Genomic DNA, 20551 nt, shown 5'->3' on the forward strand with positions numbered 1-20551 from the left:
TTTGTCTCTAGGTATTTTTTGTTTTCCTCTTTGATTTCTTCAGTGATGTATTGGTTATTTAGTAGTGTATTGTTTATCCTCCATGCGTTTGTATTTTTTACAGATTTTTTCCTGTAATTGATATCTAGTCTCATAGCATTGTGGTCAGAAAAGATGCTTGATACAATATCAGTTTTCTTAAATTTATGAAGGCTTGATTTGTGACCCACCTGGAGAATGTTCCATGAGCACTTGAGAAGAAAGTATTCTGTTGTTTTTGGATGGAATGTCCTATAAATATCAATTAAGTCCATCTTGTTTAATGTATCATTTAAAGCTTGTTTTTCCTTATTTATTTTCATTATGGATGATCTGTCCACTGGTGAAAATGGGGTGTTAAAGTCCCCTACTATGATTGTGTAACTGTCGATTTCCCCGTTTATGGCTGTTAACATTTGCCTGATGTATTGAGGTGCTCCTATGTTGGGTGCATAAATATTTACAACTGTTATACCTTCTTTTTGGATTGATCCCTTGATCATTATGTAGTGTCCTTCTTTGTCTCTTGCAATAGTCTATTTTAAAGTCTATTTTGTCTGATATGAGAATTGCTACTCCAGCTTTCTTTTGATTTCCATTTGCATGGAATATCTTTTTCCATCCCCTCACTTTCAGTCTGTATGTGTCCCTAGGTTTGAAGTGTATTTCTTATAGACAGCATATATACTGGTCTTGTTTTTATATCCATTCAGCCAGTCTGTGTCTTTTGATTGGAGCATTTAATCCATTTACATTTAAGGTAATTATCGATATGTATGTTCCTATTCCCATTTTCTTAATTGTTTTGGGTTTGTTATTGTAGATCTTTTCCTTCTCTTGTGTTTCCTGCCTAGAGAAGTTCCTGTAGCATTTGTTGTAAAGCTGGTTTGGTGGTGCTGAATTCTGTTAGCTTTTGCTTGTCTGTAAAGGTTTTAATTGCTCTGTCGAATCTGAATGAGATGCTTGCTGGGTAGAGTAATCTTGGTTGTAGGTTTTTCCATTTCATCAGTTAAATATGTCCTGCCACTCCCTTCTGGCTTGCAAAGTTTCTGCTGAAAGATCATCTCTTAACCTTATGGGCATTCCTTTGTACATTATTTGTTGCTTTTCCCTTGCTGATTTTAATATTTTTTCTTTGTATTTAATTTTTGATAGTTTGATTCATATGTGTCTTGGCCTGTTTCTCCTTGGATTTGTCCTGTATGGGACTCACTGTTCTCCCTGGACTTGATTGACTGTTTCCTTTCCCATATTAGGGAAGGTTTAAATGATAATCTCTTATTTTCTCAGTCCCTTTCTTTTTCTCTTCTTCCTCTGGGACTCCTATAATTTGAATGTTGGTGCATTTAAAGTTGTCCCTTAGGTCTCTGAGACTGTCCTCAGTTCTTTTCATCTTTTTTTCTTTATTCTGCTCTATGTAGTATTTCCACTGTTTTATCTTCCAGGTCACTTACCCGTTCTTCTGCCTCAGTTATTCTGCTACTGATTCCTTCTAGAGGATTTTTTGATTTTTTTTTTTTTTTTTTTTTTGCGGTACGTGGACCTCTCACTGTGTGGCCTCTCCTGTTGTGGAGCACAGGCTCTGGACGCGCAGGCACAGCAGCCATGGCTCATGGACCTAGCTGCTCCGCGGCATGTGGATCTTCCCAAAGCAGGGCACAAACCCGTGTCCCCTGCATCGGCCAGCGGACTCTCAACCACTGCGCCACCAGGGAAGCCCCTAGAGGATTTTTAATTTCCTTTATTGTGTTGTTCATCGTTTGTTTGCTCTTTAGTTCTTGTAGGTCCTTGTTAAATGTTTCTTGTATTTTCTCCATTATATTTTCAAGATTATGGATCCTCTTTACTCTCATTACTCTGAATTCTTTTTCAGGTAGACTGCCTATTTCTTATTCATTTGTTTGGTCTTGTGGGTTTTTACCTTGCTCCTTCATCTGTTGTGTGTTTCTCTGTCTTCTCATTTTACTTAACTTACTGTGTTTGTTGTCTCCTTTTCGCAGGCTGCAGGTTCATAGTTCCCATTGTTTTTGGCATCCGCCCTCAGTGGCTATGGTTGGTTCAGTGGGTTGTGTAGGCATCCTGGTGGAGGGGACTGGTGCCTGTGCTCTGGTGGTTGAGGCTGGATCTTGTCTTTTTGGTGGGTAGGACTGAGTCTGGTGGTGTGTTTTAGGGTGTCTGTGACCTCATTATGTTTTTAGGCAGCCTCTCTGCTAATGGGTGGGCTTGTGTTCGTGTCTGCTAGTTGTTTGTCATGGGGTGTCCAGCACTGTAGCTTGCTGGTTGTTGAGTGGATCTGGGTCTTAGCGTTGAGATGGAGATCCCTGGGAGAGCTTTTGCTGTTTGGTATTACGTGGAGCTGGGAGGTCTCTGGTGGACCAATGTCCTGAACTCGGCTCTCCCACCTCAGAGGCACAGGCTTGACACCTGGCGAGAACACAAGACCCTATCAGCCACATGGCTCAGAAGAAAATGGAGAAAAAAAGAAAGAAAGATGGAAGGAAGGAAGGAAGGAAGGAAGGAAGGAAAGAAAGAAAGAAAGAAAGAAAGAAAGAAAGAAAGAAAGAAAGAAAGAAAGAAAGAAAGAAAGAAAGAAAGAATAGAATAAAATTAAAAAGTTATTAAAAATGACTTAAAATAAAAAAATTTAAAAGTAATTTTAAAAAGGAAAGAAAGAAAGATGAGACCCACCAAACCAAAAACAAATCCACCAATAACAACAAGCGCTAAAAACTGTACTAAAAAAGAAAACTGGGCTTCCCTGGTGGCGCAGTGGTTGAGAGTCCGCCTGCCGATGCAGGGGACACGGGTTCGTGCCCCGATCTGGGAATATCCCACGTGCTGTGGAGTGGCTGGGCCTGTGAGACATGGCTGCTGAGCCTGTGCTCCACAATGGGAGAGGCCACAGTAGTGAGAGGCCCATGTACCGCAAAAACAAAACCAAACACAAAAATGGAGAGACAGAATCCTAGGACAAATGGTAAAAGCAAAGCTATACAGACAAAATCACACAGAGAAGCATACACATACACACTCACAAAAAGAGAAAAAGGGAAAAAAAAATGTGTGTATATATATATATATATATATATAGGAAAAAATGTGTATATATATATATATATAAAGAAAGAGAGCAACCAAATCAATAAACAAATCTACTAGTTATACCAAACTCTAAATACTAAGTTAAGATAAAGCTAAGACAAAAAACAAATTAGATGCAAAAGAAATCCCAAGTTTACAGTTTCTCCCAAAGTCCAGCGTCTCAATTTTGGGATGATTCGTTGTCTATTCAGGTATTCCAGAGATGCAGGGTACATCAAGTTGATTGTGGAGATTTAATCCACTGCTCCTGAGGCTGCTGGGAGAAATTTCCTTTTCTGTTCACACAGCTCCTGGGGTTCACCTTTGGATTTGGCTCCGCCTCTGCGTGTAGGTTGCCTGAGGGCGTCTGTTCTTCGCTCAGACAGGATGGGGTTAAAGGAGCAGCTGATTAGGGGGCTCTGGCTCACTCAGGCCGGGGGGAGGGAGGGGCACGGAATGCGGGGTGAGCCTGTGGCAGCAGAGGCCGGCGTGTCATGACACCAGCCTGAGGTGCCCCGTGCATTCTCCTGGGGAAGTTGTCTCTGGATCCCGGGACCCTGGCAGTGGTGGGCTGCACAGGCTCCCGGGAGGTGAGGTGTGGGTAGTGAACTGGGCTTGCACACAGGCTTCTTGGTGGCTACAGCAGCAGCCTTAGTGTTTCATGCCCGTCTCTGGGGTCTGTGCTGATAGCCGTGGTTCACGCCTGTCTCTGGAGCTTGTTTAGGCCGTGCTCTGAATCCCCTCTCCTTGCGAACGCCGAAGCAATGGTCTCTTGCCTGTTAGGCAGTTCCAGACTTTTTCCCGGACTCCCTCCCGGCTAGCTGTGGTGCACTAGCCCCCTTCAGGCTGTGTTCACCTAGCCAACCCCAGGCCTCTCCCTGTGATCTGACCTCTGAAGCCTGAGCCACAGCTCCCAGCCCCCGCCCGCCCCGGCGGGTGAGCAGACAAGCCTCTCCGGCTGGTGAGTGCAGGTCGGCACCGATCTTCTTGCGGGAATCTCTCCGCTTTGCCCTCAGCACCCCTGTTGCTGTGCTCTCCTCCATGGCTCCGAAGCTTCCCCCCCACCGCCACCCGCAGTCTCCTCCAGTGAAGGGGCTTCCTAGTGTGTGGAAACCTTTCCTCCTTCACAGCTCCCTTCCAGAGGTGCAGGTCCTGTCCCTATTCTTTTGTCTCGGTGTTTTCTTTTTTCTTTTACCCTACCCAGGTTCGTGGGGAGTTTCTTGCCTTTTGGGAGGTCTGAGGTCTTCTGCCAGCTTTCAGTAGGTGTTCTGTAGGAGTTGTTCCACATGTAGATGTATTTCTGATGTATTTGTGGGGAGGAAGGTGATCTCCATGTCTTACTCCTCAGGCATCTTGAAGGTCTCCTGTATTTTTCAAATTTTCTATGATAAACATTTATTAAGTTTCTGATCATAGCAGTGCCATAAATTTTACCTTTTCAAGTTTTTCTTCCTATTTTTTATGAAGAAGTTTGTTAACTAAGTCTTGAGGGTTAACAAGATGTTAATGATTGATGTTTGACTAAGAGACTAATTCTGTTAAGAAATTTATTATCTTTCACACACCATCAGGCAATTTGCTGAATGCAAATGAGAAAGATTTTTATTATTTAATAAGTCTGACCTCTGCCTGGCAATGCGTTAACAGTTCCAATTACTTTATTCATTTTAAAGTCAAAGACTTTTTTTTCAGATGTAAATTCAAATTATACTCCTTTCCTTCAATCTCCTTTTCTTAATCTGTCTAAGTCAATAATGCTTTCATTTCTTTTACCTGCATGTAGCAGCAGATGTGCACGAGCCTATTAATTCTTTGGCTGGAGGGAATTGCCATACCCAGAGAGCATCTGTCCAGCCCTCCAATTCCTTTGAGGCATACTCTGGCACACATGTGGAGAGTTTGTGCTGATAGTCCCTGCAGACTAGGGTTGGAGTTTTCCCAGGGCAGCTTGATGGATAGGGCAAGAGAGTAGAAGGGGCAAGGGGGTGATTATGAAGTACATCACAGAAACCCACCTGGGGAAGAAAAAAGTGAGGATATGATAGGGATAATGGAAAGTAACAAATTGTGGGCCAAAGAATTGTTGATGTGGGCATGGTAGAGTATGTGAGCTGGTAAGATAGGAGGTGGGCATCCAAGAATGGGGTGTTAAGGAAAGAAATTCCAGACTGGTGTACTATTTGTTGATAAAGGTCCAAGATGTAACTAAGGATAGCAGTGAGAGACCAGGCAATGGATGAGTAATCTACATGGATGATGAAGTCACCAAGACTCTTACCAAGATGATGAGAGAAGTGGTGGGAGAAAAAGAATCACCAAGTTCTAAACTGTTCAATGAATGAGGATACCAGTAGTGAGGTGGGTCTAATGATACATCCTTCAGTGAAGCTGAGTTGTTTGTTTTCGTTTTGGAGTAGGAATTAGGGAGTGGGGAGGAGAAATGATGTGGAGGCAGCAAAGGGGATCAAGGAGGACATTACCCCATGAGATAAACATAACTTATAACTCACATAACTCTAGAGCTCACCTTGGAGACTTAAAGCTGGCAACTTTTCTCCTTAGCTGTCATTCTTACTTTTTGCCTTTCCAATCTACCTAGTTTATAGCTTGGCTTCTCCCTCTTGATTCTAGATTCTCCTTTTGGCAAGGCCCCTGAGTGTTTGCCCAGTTAAAATGCTTAATGAATATCAGTTAAAGAACTCATTTGATTAAAATGTGCTTAGGGAGCTTTCAGGATTTTGGTTTTCCACAATTTGGGAAACGAACTCTCTTTGGAAATCTGTTCCCTCAGAACCTCAGATGGCCTCATCACATTCCTCTGGGCTTTGAGTCTTTTAGTAGTTTTGGCTTGGAATTCCTTATGTAGGCACTTACCTTTCCATCAGCATTTCTTTTCCTAAAATGACTTGTGTCATGTACCCTCCACCATTACTTGGTCTCTGGTATCCCTCAGGGGAAGGTCAGATCCCCTCCACACGTGCAGGCTCACTTGTCTTCTGAAATGCACATGAATGGTAATGTGTAACAGGCCTCTCTTGAATGGGATCTGGTTTTGTGTCCTGGCTCACCTAACTGTGAGATCTGTAGAAACTTATTAACACATGAAGAAATTAAGGATCAAAAAGACTGAAAAACTGGCCCAAGATCTTAGAACCCAGTAAGTATTAAAAACCAGGTGATGAGATTATAAAATTTTGGCTTTCTCTATTACCCCCAAATACTTCTCACATGTTTTCTATCAGCTGGTTTTGGGGGGGACACTTTTCTCTTAATTCTAACGAAGTATCTAAATGTGAGCCTCCAATCATTATTTCTATTATTTTTCAACTCAAATGGAGCCTGTATGAGAATGACAGTAACAAATCCACCCCTATGCATCAGTAACCTGCACATCTTCCTGTTAATAGAATGTGTCTTTAAATTGCATGACCACTGTTTTATCTTGGGTCAGCCCCTAATGTTATTTCTGTCATAAACAATGGTCCAGATGCTCAGTGTTTGGGAGGAAACACCTTTCCTGCATAGCTTGGTCATGTGATGATGGGAGATTAGGATAACTGTGACTTCATTGCAATCATGAGTTAGGCAACCAGGAGATCACGTGTGGGGCATAGGGTGATCTGCCTAACACAAGCCATTTTCCATAGGCTACTCTTCTGTAGAAATCAGGGGTTTTCAGGTCATAAAGCTATATACAGTATGTCATGGTTCTGCCCAATGGGCAAGGAAAAGGGGCAACTCATTTAAAGTAGAAAGGGCATGAGACTTGGAGTCAGATGTGGATTAGAATCCTGGCCCTGAAAGTTTCTGCCTGTGGATCACCTCATCGTTCTTAGTGTCAGAGTTCTCAACAATAAAACGTGATTCTGATATCCCTTTCTTAGGTCAATAGTGAAAAACATATGGAGTGCCCATATATAGGCTCTAAAAGTATTACTTTGTATAAAACGTTTTCTAGAGGATTAAAATCTTAGTATTTGTTTCAGAAGTGACTTGGTGCAAATAACATTTTAAATTATAACTTCCTTTCAGTGCAATATTTTTAATATATTAAAGCAAGAACTGTGACATGGCTATTTGAATGAAGTTGTTTTTCCTTATGTTTTACATGTTTTATGGGGTTCTAGATGTTGGGTTCAGTGTTTCTTCAACATAGAAAAGCAGTGATATTCCTTATATGGTTTTGTGTATCTTAACACAGTAGGCAAGAACAGATGTTTGGTGAAAGTTAGTGTTCTTAAGAAATTAGAGTATAAGTAAACGTTGTTTTCTTACTATTACTCACACAACAATAACTCCTCACAAAATGTACAAAGGACTTCCAGGTCAATTATCTTCTTAGAACTAAATCCTCAGCACTCCTGAGAACTAGGAGGATTAGCATATGCTCTTGACCTTAATCTTGATTTGATATTTGAGATAACAGCCTCTAATTGAAATGTATTTATCTTTACACAAATTCATCTAAAAATATAATTCTTGGCCTATTTTATAGACAAAATGGATCACATGTATAATCTTCATTGTAATTCTCAAATTCTCCTTGCTAATTTTCAACTTTTCAAGTTTTCAACCTCTACATACACATCTGTAAATCTTGTCCATCAACTCAAAATAATAGTGTTTATGCTGCTTGGAGTGAGCCGTGCGTTTAGAGGGAAAGCTAACTAGTGCCCTTTCATCCTCTGCAATGCCACCTAACAACTGTCAAAATAATAGTATCCTAGGCCTGTGAGATCCAAAGGCAAGTCTTGGTTTTGTGAAAGGGGAAATACAACGAAAAGAAAACAAGCTGTGGAGTTCACCTGAGCCAAGCAGCGTTCCATCCTGTTTATTATTTGCAGAGAGCTGGTGTTATTTCAGCCATGTTGTCATTTGTTGTCATTTTGAATGTGCTACTGCAGTACTGCTGTAGCCATTGAAATTCCTGCCATCACTGTGAGACTTATCATTGTAACCCCATGTTCCAGGGATGGGCTTTCTGGCCATTGCTACTGACATATATGCAGGGGATGAAAAAGAGACTCCAAATTAGCTGTCTCTCTCTGTGTGTGTGTGTGTGTGTGTGTGTGTGTGTGTGTGTGCTTACATGTGCATGTGTGGTTGGTTAGAGGGGAGGAGGGGCCACAATATTAGTTACTTAGTTTCAGGTAATCAGTTTCATAGTCTCAGTGTTGGAGGAATGTTTAAATGCCATCAAGACTAGTCAACCCTTATTTATCTATTTTAGCCTCAAAATATTATACAAACTATAAATTCACTTTTTAAAATTAGAAAATACATATAAGCAAAATGGAAACAACAACAACTATACTTTCACCACTCATGGATAAGTATAGTTAGGAATTAGGTGCATAACTGTCCAGAGTCTTTTCTGTGGATTAGATTGTACTATACCTGACTATTTGCTTAACAATATATTGCTAAGTATATAAAATACATAGCTACATCTAATTTTTATAGTGTTCCATCGTCTAGGTTTACCATACTTTTTGTAACTATTCCTCTATTGTTGGATTTTAGTTTCTCTTTTTTTGCTATTATAAATTATGTGAAATGAACATCTTTGTACATACATCCTTTCACACCCAACTGATTCTTGAAAACTTCCAGTATTGGGAAACTGCCTTTTGCCATTGACCTACCCACAGCAGATCTGACTAGGGCATGGGTTCTAGAAATGGGACCCTTAACTGAATCTGCATGATATAGGGTCTCTGGAGCATGGTCTCTGTCACAGCGTGTTCCCATGGTTCTTCTGTTCTCTTCATATTCTCTAATGTCACCAATTACATACTTCCAGTAATGGCTTCTTCCATTAGACTGTGGTTGCTCAGTCTTCCCAGGCTGTAGGATTATTTATGATGTCAACAATGTCACACATTGTCAAAGGTCTTCCACCTTTCTCTAATTCACAAGTTGTCATCTTTTCCCCAACCAACTATTTTATTGCTTTATCAATGATTATGTCCATGTTAGTGAAAATGAAAAACAATTTTAAAAAGCCTGAGTTACAAGTACAGACTTAACTGTGTAACAAAGGGCACTAAGCCACTGATAGGTAAAAACTCCCAGGAGGTAGCAGGCTGAACAGAGAGCCTCTGAGAGCTTCTCTGAGCATTTACAAGATGCCCTGCTTAGGAAGTCAGAGGGCAAGTTCTTGAGTGAGAGCTAGGAAACGTAAGGAGTCGCTGTAGCTGGGCCATCTGTCAGGGCTGTAGCATACAGGAGTAGGTCCAAGCAAATCACTTCTCTGGGGCAAAACAAGTGCCCTTGGCTGATCTAGGTGGTAAGGCATGGAGAGGAGGGCAGGAACTTCATCAGTCAGCATGTAGTCCAGGCAAGCCAGCTAAAGCCCTCCTGATTATCTGCTAATCTTCACCCTTGGTTTCTTCTCCCATTTTCTTGAAGGAGTCTTAAGATGTGGAAAATTTTGCAATTTAATTGCAATTTAACAACCAACAGGAAAAATTAACCTGGAAAATCCAGATCTATTCTTAGATAGTTTTTGTGTTCCACTGTGGATCAAAATTGTCTGAGTATGTGCATGTGGGCACACACACACATACAGAGGCATAAAAAGTGGCCATGGTAGATAAATCACTCATGTTGCAGAGCACACTCAGTTCAAGGTTTGGGGGTACCGTTCCCTTTGATACAACCTGCTTGATAGCTCTTGTTGGCTGAAAGCATAAAACAGCACCTAGAGCATGTACACACAGGGCACTGTTAGATAATTACATATATATTAATTTATTTTAGAAAACATTTTAGAGACAGAAAGTTTTATTGGATTGGTGCTGTTTAGGATAACGTAAAATGGACTGGAGTATATTATGTTAAAACTGTCCTCCTGCACTAATTGGCCTTAGTTCTTTCCTCTTGGCATTACTTAGAATATGTCTCTATGATTGATTGTCAGAGATTAGAAATGGTTCCTGGGTCTTCTCTTATAGTGAGGTAATAGCTGTGTTTTAGTTTCAGTCAGTACTGTATTTCAAGTGTCATATGTAAAGGTGTAGTTCTATACCTCCTGGTTTTGAGAAGGGCAGTAGATGATCAACACAGAGGGCACTGACAGTCTGAAGTAGTGACTGTGGAGGTGAGAAGCGGTGCAGAAAGGGAAATAAAGAAGTAAAGCAATTGACAAAAGGGAAATATCCTAGACTGGGGCCCTGTCCTGTCTTTTCAGTTCAGCTACTCCTGGAATGGTCCAAAGAAGAAAGAAGCCAAGGCATCCACCATTTGGTGTCATACCTGGACAGCCCAGCCTCTCTCGTTATATGAAGTTTTCATACACAGGTGTGTTACAAAGCCAACAAGTCAAACTCAGTAGCTCAAATGAGAGACTCAGCATTAAAAAATGATAGTATCTCTGGATCGAAACTTCATTTTGTAGATGAGAAATCTGAAACACAGAGAGGGGATGGGATGCGCCCGAGGCCACTCAGTGAAGTGAGTGCAGAACTCAGCTCTCCTGTTTTCCAGGTTGATGTCCTTTTCCAAGTGATATTTTGGGAACAATGTGAAGTGAAGCGCTTTAAGTTAGCAGCTACATTTGGTGACCGGTGTTCTCTAAAAACCGTCCTAAACAAGAAACTGCTTAGATAATTGCACAGAAGATATTTGGCACATTGGAATTCCTTTATTCTAAAAAACTACACATTTTTCTTTTCTGGTTTTGCCATTTAGATTTATGGTTTGGCTATTGGTTTAGCAGGCAACAAGATGTATGGTTGTTTTGCTAGGTTGCTAAATACCTTTCTTCACTCTCTTCTGAAGAGAATTTTCTGCTATTTCTCTGTGGAATGTTTTTGTCATTTGTCATTGTCATTTGTCATTTTACAAAAAGCAGGCACGCAAAATCATAGAATCACAAGAGAACCTCCTTGGTCCCATCAGCATTTGAGTGGTAGTGCCCTTATACTTCCGTTAACAATGGTTTACTAGGGGATTTTGATGCTGCTCCTGTTATGCTCTGGGAAATGGTTCTTATGATCCCTATTTCGGGGCTGTGGAAACTGAGACTCAGGAAGGGAATTTATGTGTTCTGAGCTTTTGTGCAGATTCTCTGTAATTCAAGTTTCAGAGAGGCAGCAAGAGGAACGAGGGTCTCCATTTATCCCACCTACTACATTCCCATTTGGAGCCCCCCATTTGGGGCCCATCCAGTCCTTCCTTTATCTCCTTTCAGTTTAGCAAACCTAATCATTTCAACTTCCCATATGCTCAACATTAGTTGTCCAGATGAGCTGAGAGCGTAGGTCATTGAAAGGCTTGATCAAACCTCATTTCACATTTTCTCAAAATGTAGGCAGTTAACTAGGGCCTTGGCATTCTTTGGTTGTATTAGCTATTTGAAGAGTTTATTTTCTTGGTTGTTTGTACTTCCCCCCTTAGTATTTGAATTGAATTTATCTCCCATTTTATTCCTATTTTATTATACTTTCATTGCTCTGCCATTTAAAAAAATAAAACCATGCTTGAATCAGTTTTTAACACATGGTGTCTGAGGTTGGAAGACATGATTTTGTTTCCCAGTTCTTCTTCTCTCCAGATTTGTGACATTGGCTAAGTCTAGTCCCCACTTTGGGCTTTAATTTCTTCATCTGTAATATTAGGGTTTTGGACTAGATGACCTTTAAGGGCTCTTTCTGGTCTGAAATGCTCTACTTGCATATTTCTTTCTTTTTTTAAAAATCAATATTGACTTTCTAAACTAAAGTTGATGGTCAGGACTTTTGGTCTAGGACTTTTTTTTTTTAGCAGAATTTGATTATTTTGTTTTAGATTGAAGGATATGGGAACCAGGCAGGTCTGGCCAGGATGGCCTCAGTTTGCGATAATCTCTATATGGTATCTGGGTTTCTCAGAAATTGTCCAGGCAAAGCCCTCTCAGCTCCAGATCCCTGAAGACATTGTGTCAGTTGCTGCAGTCTCCTGCGCTGCTCAGTGTCATGATTTGACAGGCTGGGGATATGGATGCTTTCAAAGTATGACAAAACTTGGGAAGGGGAAGCTGGGATGAAGTGAGAGAGTAGCACTGACATATATACACCACCAAATGTAAAATGGATGGCTAATGGGAAGCTGCTGCATAGCATAGGGAGATCAGCTTGGTGCTTTGTGACCACCTAGAGGGGTGGGATAGGGAGGGTGGGAGGGAGACACAAGAGGGAGGGGATATGGGGATATATGTATACGTACAGTTGATTCACTTTATTGTACAGCAGAAACTAATACAACATTGTAAAGCAGTTATACTCCAATAAAGATATTAAAACAAAAAAAGAAAAAAAAACAAAGTATCACAAAACTCTTAGCAAACTGTTAACAGGTAGAATTGCATAATTTTTATTTGGTTATTTCTTTAAAAAAAATATGCTTTACCGCTTCATAGTTTATGAACTCTGTGAGGTGAAACTTCATATCCTCATTTTATACAGAGAATGTTGCTGAGGTCCAGAGAATGAGTAGGTGAGAAAGCTGTGATGGCCTAACTCCATCTCTCTCCATTTGAAACTTGCCATTTTAGGTTAAGTTTGTGAAGTTAATCTAACATGTGCTAAGACTCTTTGAGTCACATAGGTGCCTTCCCCTGTATTAGAGTCAGAGACAGAATTCAAGTTAAAACCCTATTAACCTGAGAAGTGGCACTACTCTTCTCAAATAATCTTGTTTCACACCAGGCTCCATTTGGGGGAAGCCAGTTGGCCTCAGGTGCCATGAGGCCACTTGGCCATTGCCCCAGAGAATAATATCCAAACTCCATAGCCTGGCATTCAAGGCTGTTCAAACTTGAGTTATAACCTATTTACCTTAACCATGTTTAAGCCTGGCTGGCTCATGGTTCTAAGCCTTTCTAGCCTATTCTTGATCTGCTATGATTTACTCTAGTATACAGCTGACACTTGACTCCATCTCCAGTAACTATCCCTATCCCACCCTAACATTTTAGACTCAGTATGAATACTTGGTATCCCCAGTTTATCTCAAGGACTTGGCCTGGAGCTTCCTTCATGTTCTTTAGCTTCTTTCCCAGAGAAAGATACTTTTATCTGCCTTTTGGAACTCACCCTCTGGTTCCAAGTTGCTTGGCTGGCCTTCTAGAGTACCTACTGGGGTGGCCCAAAAGTAGGGAATTCAGGACAACCATTGTAGATTCCCTGAGTGCCTCCTCTGTGCCAGGCTTGGGCTAAGCTGGGGATATAGAGATGGATTAGACACTCTCCTGCCCTAAAGGAACCTAGGACCTGGTGGAGAATAAAACTGTCTAAATAAATAAGGGTAGTAATATGTTGTGGGTGCTAAGAGAGAAGAAATCCATATGGAGCGAGTGAGGAGTATAGAGAAGGGGCAAGTCAGTTGTGCCAGGGTTGTGGAGATGGTTGAGGAAAGCTTTAGAGATAAGGTTCTGGGTGCCCAGGGACATCCCATGTGAGGAAGGACTGCTTCATACAGAACCAGATTTCCTTCCTGGGACCAGGGAATAGATTCTCTAGAAAAGTGAAGTCACTGGTTTGTTAATTAGGCCTTTGCAGACAGAGTAATGTGAGAAAAAGATCAGAGTCTCTTGGATGGAAATCTTTGCCATGTGGTGTGCAGAGTGCTCCATGGCCAGCCAGCCTGGCTGTGGGTCTAATTAGGTCTTCTTCAGAGAGGGGAAATGCCCAGCAGCGGCTGCAGTGGAAATGCTCAATGTGGAAGGCGAACAGGACAAGACTTGTTTTATCTCCCTGAAATGAGGGGGAAATGGCTCTTGATGTGACCTTTCTTCCATGTAAGGTTGTCTTTTAGACTTGGAAAAACTGGCTCGGAAACAAAATGCCAAGTGAAATGATAAGTCCAGAACGTCAGGGGATAGTAGTTTCCCCAAGACTATTCTTCATGTGTGTTATCTGAGAAAGGCACTTTCAGGTGTCTGCCCAGTCCCCCTCCCCACTTCACATGCAGAGGGTGTTGAGTTGCCTGGTTCTCTGAGAGGGGTGTTTCACCGGACACACTTTTCCATGGTGACGTTGGTGGCAGGGCCCAGTGTCTCTGCAGGAAGTGGAGTGGTGAGAGGAATGGAAAAGAACCATGTTTTCCAGTAGGACCATTACCTTATGGAAACTGTGACACTGATTTGCAAATATCTCTTTTCTCTGACTACCTGGGGCTTTTATTAACATCAGACACCATGATGTTTATGATTCAGAGTTGATGAAATAAAGCTATCGTCAATTAAAATGCACACAAGTTAATCTCAGGATCATACTGTTGAGTGAAAAATAAAAGGCATGGAAGAATACAGACAGTATGATTTTATATAAAGGTAAAAAAATAAACTAAATATGTGTGTGTGTATATGTGTGGCATAAAGATGCAAACATGTGTACAACTATAAAATTAAGCAAGAAAATGAAAAACACAAAATTAGAGAAGGTGATTACTAATTTTGAGAGGGAGGGAATGTTTGGGATGGGGTGGGGCACCCACAGAGGATTTCAAATTAATAATAATATTCTTTTTAAAAAAATGAGCAGTGAGAACAAAGGTGTTCATTGTTTGGTAACTCTTTGTATGTTACATATATTTTATGAATATCTACCATATTTAATTAAACAATTAAACTGAACTCTTCTAACTAACAGGAGTGGGTAGAATGTGTATGCGGAGAGAGGTAAGTGTGTGGCTTATACCCATACATTGGAAGGAAGGACACTTTATTGGTTGCCAGCTTACTGTGAGTCAGCATGACCATGGCTTTTCTTATATCAGCAATTGCTGTATACTTTGAATAAAACCCTATGTGTAGGGACTTCCCTGGTGGCACAGTGGTTAAGAATTCACCTGCCGCTGCAGGGGACAAGGCTTCGATCCCTGGTCTGGGAAGATCCTGCATGCCACAGAGCAACTAAGCCTGTGTGCCACAACTACTGAGCCTGTGCTCTAGAGTCTGCGAGCCACAATTACTGAGCCGGTGAGCCACAACTGCTGAGCCCATGTATCACAACTACTGAAGCCTGTGCGCCTAGAGCCCATACTCTGCAACAAGAGAAGCCACTGCAATGAGAAGCCTGTGCACAGCAAGGAAGAGTAGCCCCCACTCGCCGCAACTAGAGAAAGCCCACACGCAGCAATGAAGACCCAACACGGCCAAAAAAAAACCTCCAAAACCAAACCCATGTGTAAAAACTGAACCCAGGTACCCCTCTTGAATCAAAAGGTTTTTCTCTCCCTGACGCGGGGAGTAGGAATGAAATACTATAAGGTGAAAAAAAGGTCAAGGTACAAAACTATGCACAGAGTTTCATTCTGATATTGTTTATGTGCACATGTTAAAAAGGCTTGGAAAGAGTCTATTAAAGTATTTAAAAGGAGCTATTTCTTGAATGATATCTTTTCAGGAGAGAAGATGGATTTTTATAAGCAGCTGTCCTGTTGGTCTATTTCATTTCCCCCCATTTCTGGTGTGGTGGGTCCATCCTCTCCACCATTTTGTGCTGCCCAATGGGAGCACTGCTTTCTTTTCTTTATGCTTTTTTGTCTACGGAAGATTCTCCTTTCTGCTTTCCAAAAATGATGAAAATTTAATTTGGTCTCTGGAGCATGTTAGTGAATTCAGGAGCCAGGAGACCAGCCTAGGAGTAAGGAAATATGCAGGCTGGACAGAGGATTGTCATGGGAAATCCAGTATGTATGGTCCTGGCAAGCACAGCATAGGCCAATAGTAGCTCGTTTCCCACCTATTCCCTCTTCCTTTTTCAGTCTACTCCACTGTCCCAGGTTAGGTTTCCTGTGTAGCAGACGGAGACTTAGATTAATGTACTGGAGATGTATTAGAGAGTGTTCTTAGGACCAACATCTGGGGAAGGGAAGGGAAGAGGGGGATATGAGAGATGGGAGGGGAGGGAGAGAAGGAAGCAGGATTGGGTGGAGGGAGAACTCAGTCTGGAATGTAGTCTCAGTGGAAACCTCAGCAGACCCTGCAGGGAATCATGAAGATGCGATAACCCTTCAGAGCTGTTCAAAGTTAGGGTGATAGGGCTGGACCCTTATACCTCATATCAATCAGATACTGGATGCTGGCCACCTCAGGAAATGGGCATGACCTTGGATGAGGGGTCTCTCCAGCTGAGGCAGTCCCCAAGGGGGTGGGGGCTACAGCAGTCCCAGCAACTTCATCCCAAGTCCTTCATTCTTGAAGTGGGATCTGGGTGGCATGTTACACCATACTTGCAATCAGATTATTTTTTTGTTAAAACATGAATTTAATAATGTAACCTGCTGCTGAAAATTCTTCTGTGGCTCTCCATTGCACACAGGAAAAGGATCAGACACTTACCTTGGTGTCTCATGGCTTTTTGCACTCTGATCCCAATTCTTTCTTTCTGACAGTATTCCCCACCCTTGTCCATAACCTGAGAAAAACACACCATATTCCAGTTACATCAACATTTTCACATGCTGAATGTACACCTTTATATACCCTGTTTCCTTGTCTGAATATCTTTACTCTCTCAAATTCTTACTCAGTCTTCAAATCTAAGCTCAAATGTTCCTTTGTCTGGAAGGTCTCCAGGCAGTCTTTCCTTTCTGTGGGTTTTCACAGCCCATTTTCCTTCTCTACTCATATTATTTTCCCTTTCTTTTCTTCTCTCCTCTCCTTACTTCTGCTTCTCCTCCTTGTTCCTGCACAACTCTTCCCCCATTTTCTCTGACTTCTCTCAAGTTCATTATGCAGGCCTTTACTGTGTCACTTATTCCGATATGCTCTAATTATTTGACTAAGAATAGCTGGCATATCAACATCAGTGTCACAGGGCCTCTTGCTTTATTAGGCAAGTTATGCAGCTTTTCTTAGAAATAGTATCAGAGTTTTTCCCAGTACCTTCCACCTCAAGTAAGAGGCAGCTTATTCGTAGTTATTTGTTTTTGTATCTGACTCTTCCAGTAGAGTGAGAGCGATTTAAGGCCAGGGAGCCTGCCTGTCATCAGGTGTACCCTATGCCTAGCAAAGCCCTGTTGTAAGGGGTGGCTTCATTCAGTGTCTGCTGAATGAATGAATATTGCTACATATGCCTTGCTATATATATATATATATATATATTTTTTTTTTTTTTTTAGCTGTACGCGGGCCTCTCACTGTTGTGGGCTCTCCTGTTGAGGAGCACAGGCTCCAGACGTGCAGGCTCAGCGGCCATGGCTCACGGGCCCAGCCGTTCCGCAGCATGTGGGATCCTTTTGGACCGGGGCACGAACCCATGTCCCCTGCATCGGCAGGCGGACTCTCAACCACTGCGCCACCAGGGAAGCCCTGCCTTGCTTTTCATTAGAGAAAAGGGTTGATGCTGAAATGAAAGTGAGTTCCTTTGTTAAAGAATCAGAAAAAGGATGATAATAAATGACCACATTCCTTTCTAATACGCTCAGCTTTTTTATTGCTGGGTTGATGTCACTCATGAGTTAAGTTGTGTGATAAATTATCTGTTGCAAATGTAGGCATTCACTTATTCCCATTTGTCCCTTATACACATTGGTAGTGGACGCTGATTGAGGTCCTACCATGTTCCAGGCTCTGCATTCATAGTTTCTAATCCTCAGAATAATCCTACTAGATAGATATTGGTACACCCATTTTGCAGGTGAAGCAAGTGAGGCTCAGAAAGGTTCAGCTAAGTTGTCTGAGATGATACGCTTTCCAATGACCAGAATTTGAAACAGGGCAACCTGATTCCAGAGCTCTCCCACTTCCTATTACTTCTTACTGCCGAAATTCAGTGTACTGATACCATTAGTGCATATAGGCGATAAGAAATACTTACCTGTTAGAGGTGGAAGTCTTTTTCAAGAGCAATTCTGCTATCTTTTCAAAGAAAGGCCACATAGTTCATATGTTAAAATGAAGCGCTGCTACTTTGATGTTGGCATTCTGTCTAGAAGTGGGCAAATTAAATTTTGTCTGTGTGTAATTTCTTCAACTATGAATTAGTGAGAGAGTGGGTGAGAGTCATTATGAAAAAGAGTAATCTTAAAATACTCTGAAATATGAAAATATAATGAAACAATTTTACATTATCATTATATATTATTATTACCAGGAAAATGCTGCTGCTAATTAGGGTATCATCATAGTGATTTCTCCATGCCAGGCACTATGCCAGGTGCTTTCTATGCATCATCCCATTTAATCCCCACAGCAACCCATGAGGTAAACATGATTATCATAGGTACCCTGTGACCTAGCACTCTTTTTCTTAGGTATTTACGTGAGAGAAATGAAAATAATAGTCCACAAACATACTTGCATAAGAATGTTAATAGTAGTTTCATTCATCAGATGTCTGTTAATAGGAGGCTAGATAAACAAACTGTGACATGTTGGCGTATTACTCAGCAATAAAAAGGAAGTACTGGGCTTCACTGGTGGCGCAGTGGTTGAGAATCCGCCTGCTGACGCAGGGGACATGGGTTTGTGTACCGGTCTGGGAGGATCCCATGTGCTGTGGAGCAGCTGGGCCCATGAGCCATGGCCACTGAGCCTGTGCGTCCAGAGCCTGTGCTCTGCAATGGGAGAGGCCACAACAGTGAAAGGCCCATGTACCACAAAAAAAAAAAAAAAAAAAAAAGGAAGTACCACTGATATATGCAACAACATAGGTGAATCTCAAAACCACTATGCTGAATGAAGAGTATATAGTTTCACAAAAGTACATACTATGTTGTTCCATTTAAATGAAGTTTTAGAACAGGCTTCTGTTGGTGGAAAAACATCAGAACAATGGTTACCTTTGGGATATAAGCTTGAAGAAGGCATAAGGGAATTTTCTGGGATGATGGAAATGTTCTATGTCATGAATAGGGGCTTAGGTTATGCAGGGACATGCATTTGTCAGAACTCATCGAAGGGTATTTAAGGTTGTGTAATTCATTGTGTGTAAATTTTACCTAAAACATTGCAAACAAATATTGAACTCTGGTTAATCATATGCCCAAATGTTTAGAGGTAAAATGTACTGATGTCTGTAACTTTTCTTGAAATGCATCAGAAATAAAAAGGCTTGATGGATAGAGAGAGATGGTTAGATGGCTGGATATGTGATAAAGCAAGTATAGTAAATGCCAGTATAGAATCTAGTTGGTGGATATCATGGGTATTCATGATGAATTTCTTTCAACTTTTATATATGTTTGAAATATTTCATTAAAAATGTTGGAAAATGAAATAATAGATATCCAAAGAGGGAGGGTAATTAGAATAAACTAGAAAAAAGTACCCTGTTTAGTCCTTTTTCTGATATAGAATAAGCGCTTTCACCCAACAAAGCTCAGAGGACTCTCTCTTGCCTCCACACTGGAGTCAGAACTCCATCACATTCCAGCATTTTACTTCTTGGTCCTGCCTGATGTTCAGTTCATCTCCTGCCACTCCCTGACAAATCTCACTCATTAGCCCCCTGAGATGACTTCTTCCTCCCTGAATTCTCCATGTAATTTTAGGCCTCTGTGCCTTCACCTTATGCAGTTTCCTGTGATTGGAAGGTCTCCATCCCTGTAAAATCTATACTTCTCCGTATGGGTCCAGCTCACGTGTCCCTTATTGCCAATTTCTATTATAGTGCTGATCACATTAAGGTTGTTTCCTTTTATTTCCGCCTCAGGACTTAGAGGCCTTCGAGGACAGACAGAGTCAATGTCTTAGCTATGTCTTCTATGCTTAGGGCCTGGCTTGGAGCTCGGTGCAGAAAGCAAATTCAAGAAATATTGGCACAGGCAGCAAGAGCAAGAAGTATTGGGTAGGTGAAATAGAATAGACCTGACATTGAAAAATCCCATTCATTTGCCACTTTGGTCTCAGATCCTGTTCTTGCCCTTCCTTTGCTCCATTCTGTGTTATAGGGAGCTGACCCCTGCAAACAACATTTCCCAGGAACTGTTACCAGCTGGCTTCTGGTTAGATTCACTCACTGTGAGGCACTGGTGAGAGATTGGAGGGAAGAGAAGGGAGGAAGGCAGGGTATTTCTCTCCTCCTCTCTCTACTTAGGAAAGTGTCCCTTTCCTAAGGACAGTGACCAAGTCTCCTGTGCTGTTCTGTCTGCCATCGAATAAACTCTCTCTCTGTGGTCCCTCCTTCTGCCAGGCAGCTCTGCCATGGTTCCAGCTGCCTTTTGGTGTCCTCAGCTCCTGGGATCTGGTGACACCACACACTTCCTTTATTCCTCCAGCCCTTGGGATTGGTGGTAGCTTTTAGCTCTTCATAATCTCTGATTTGACTTTCTATTCTGTGCTTGGCTTTTAGGCTCCTCTGAAACCTTTGAGGCTAATTTCTTATATAGCTAGCTTGAGCTTTATTTTCCTGACTAGAGCCTCACTTATATAGTCACATACTTTGTACCTCAGTTTCTGCATTTTTAAAAGAGATGATTGAGATATAAGATCACCAGTTTCCTCCTTGCTAAAATTTCGATT

The 20551-nt window shown here is 41.6% G+C and overlaps 1 protein-coding gene across 1 annotated transcript in view; it reads left to right on the forward strand.

Annotated features, from left to right (window-relative positions):
• Positions 1–5200, forward strand: part of LOC131761437 (elongator complex protein 1-like) — a 447559-nt gene extending 442359 nt beyond the window's left edge. The window contains exon 6 of the mRNA XM_067041054.1: positions 5087–5200. Within this exon, the coding sequence (XP_066897155.1) occupies positions 5087–5200 (114 nt within the window). The remainder of the gene's footprint in view (positions 1–5086) is intronic.
• The last annotated feature ends 15351 nt before the right edge of the window (positions 5201–20551 follow it).

This window comes from Kogia breviceps, chromosome 8 (genome assembly GCF_026419965.1).
Source record: "Kogia breviceps isolate mKogBre1 chromosome 8, mKogBre1 haplotype 1, whole genome shotgun sequence".
NCBI lineage: Eukaryota > Metazoa > Chordata > Mammalia > Artiodactyla > Physeteridae > Kogia > Kogia breviceps.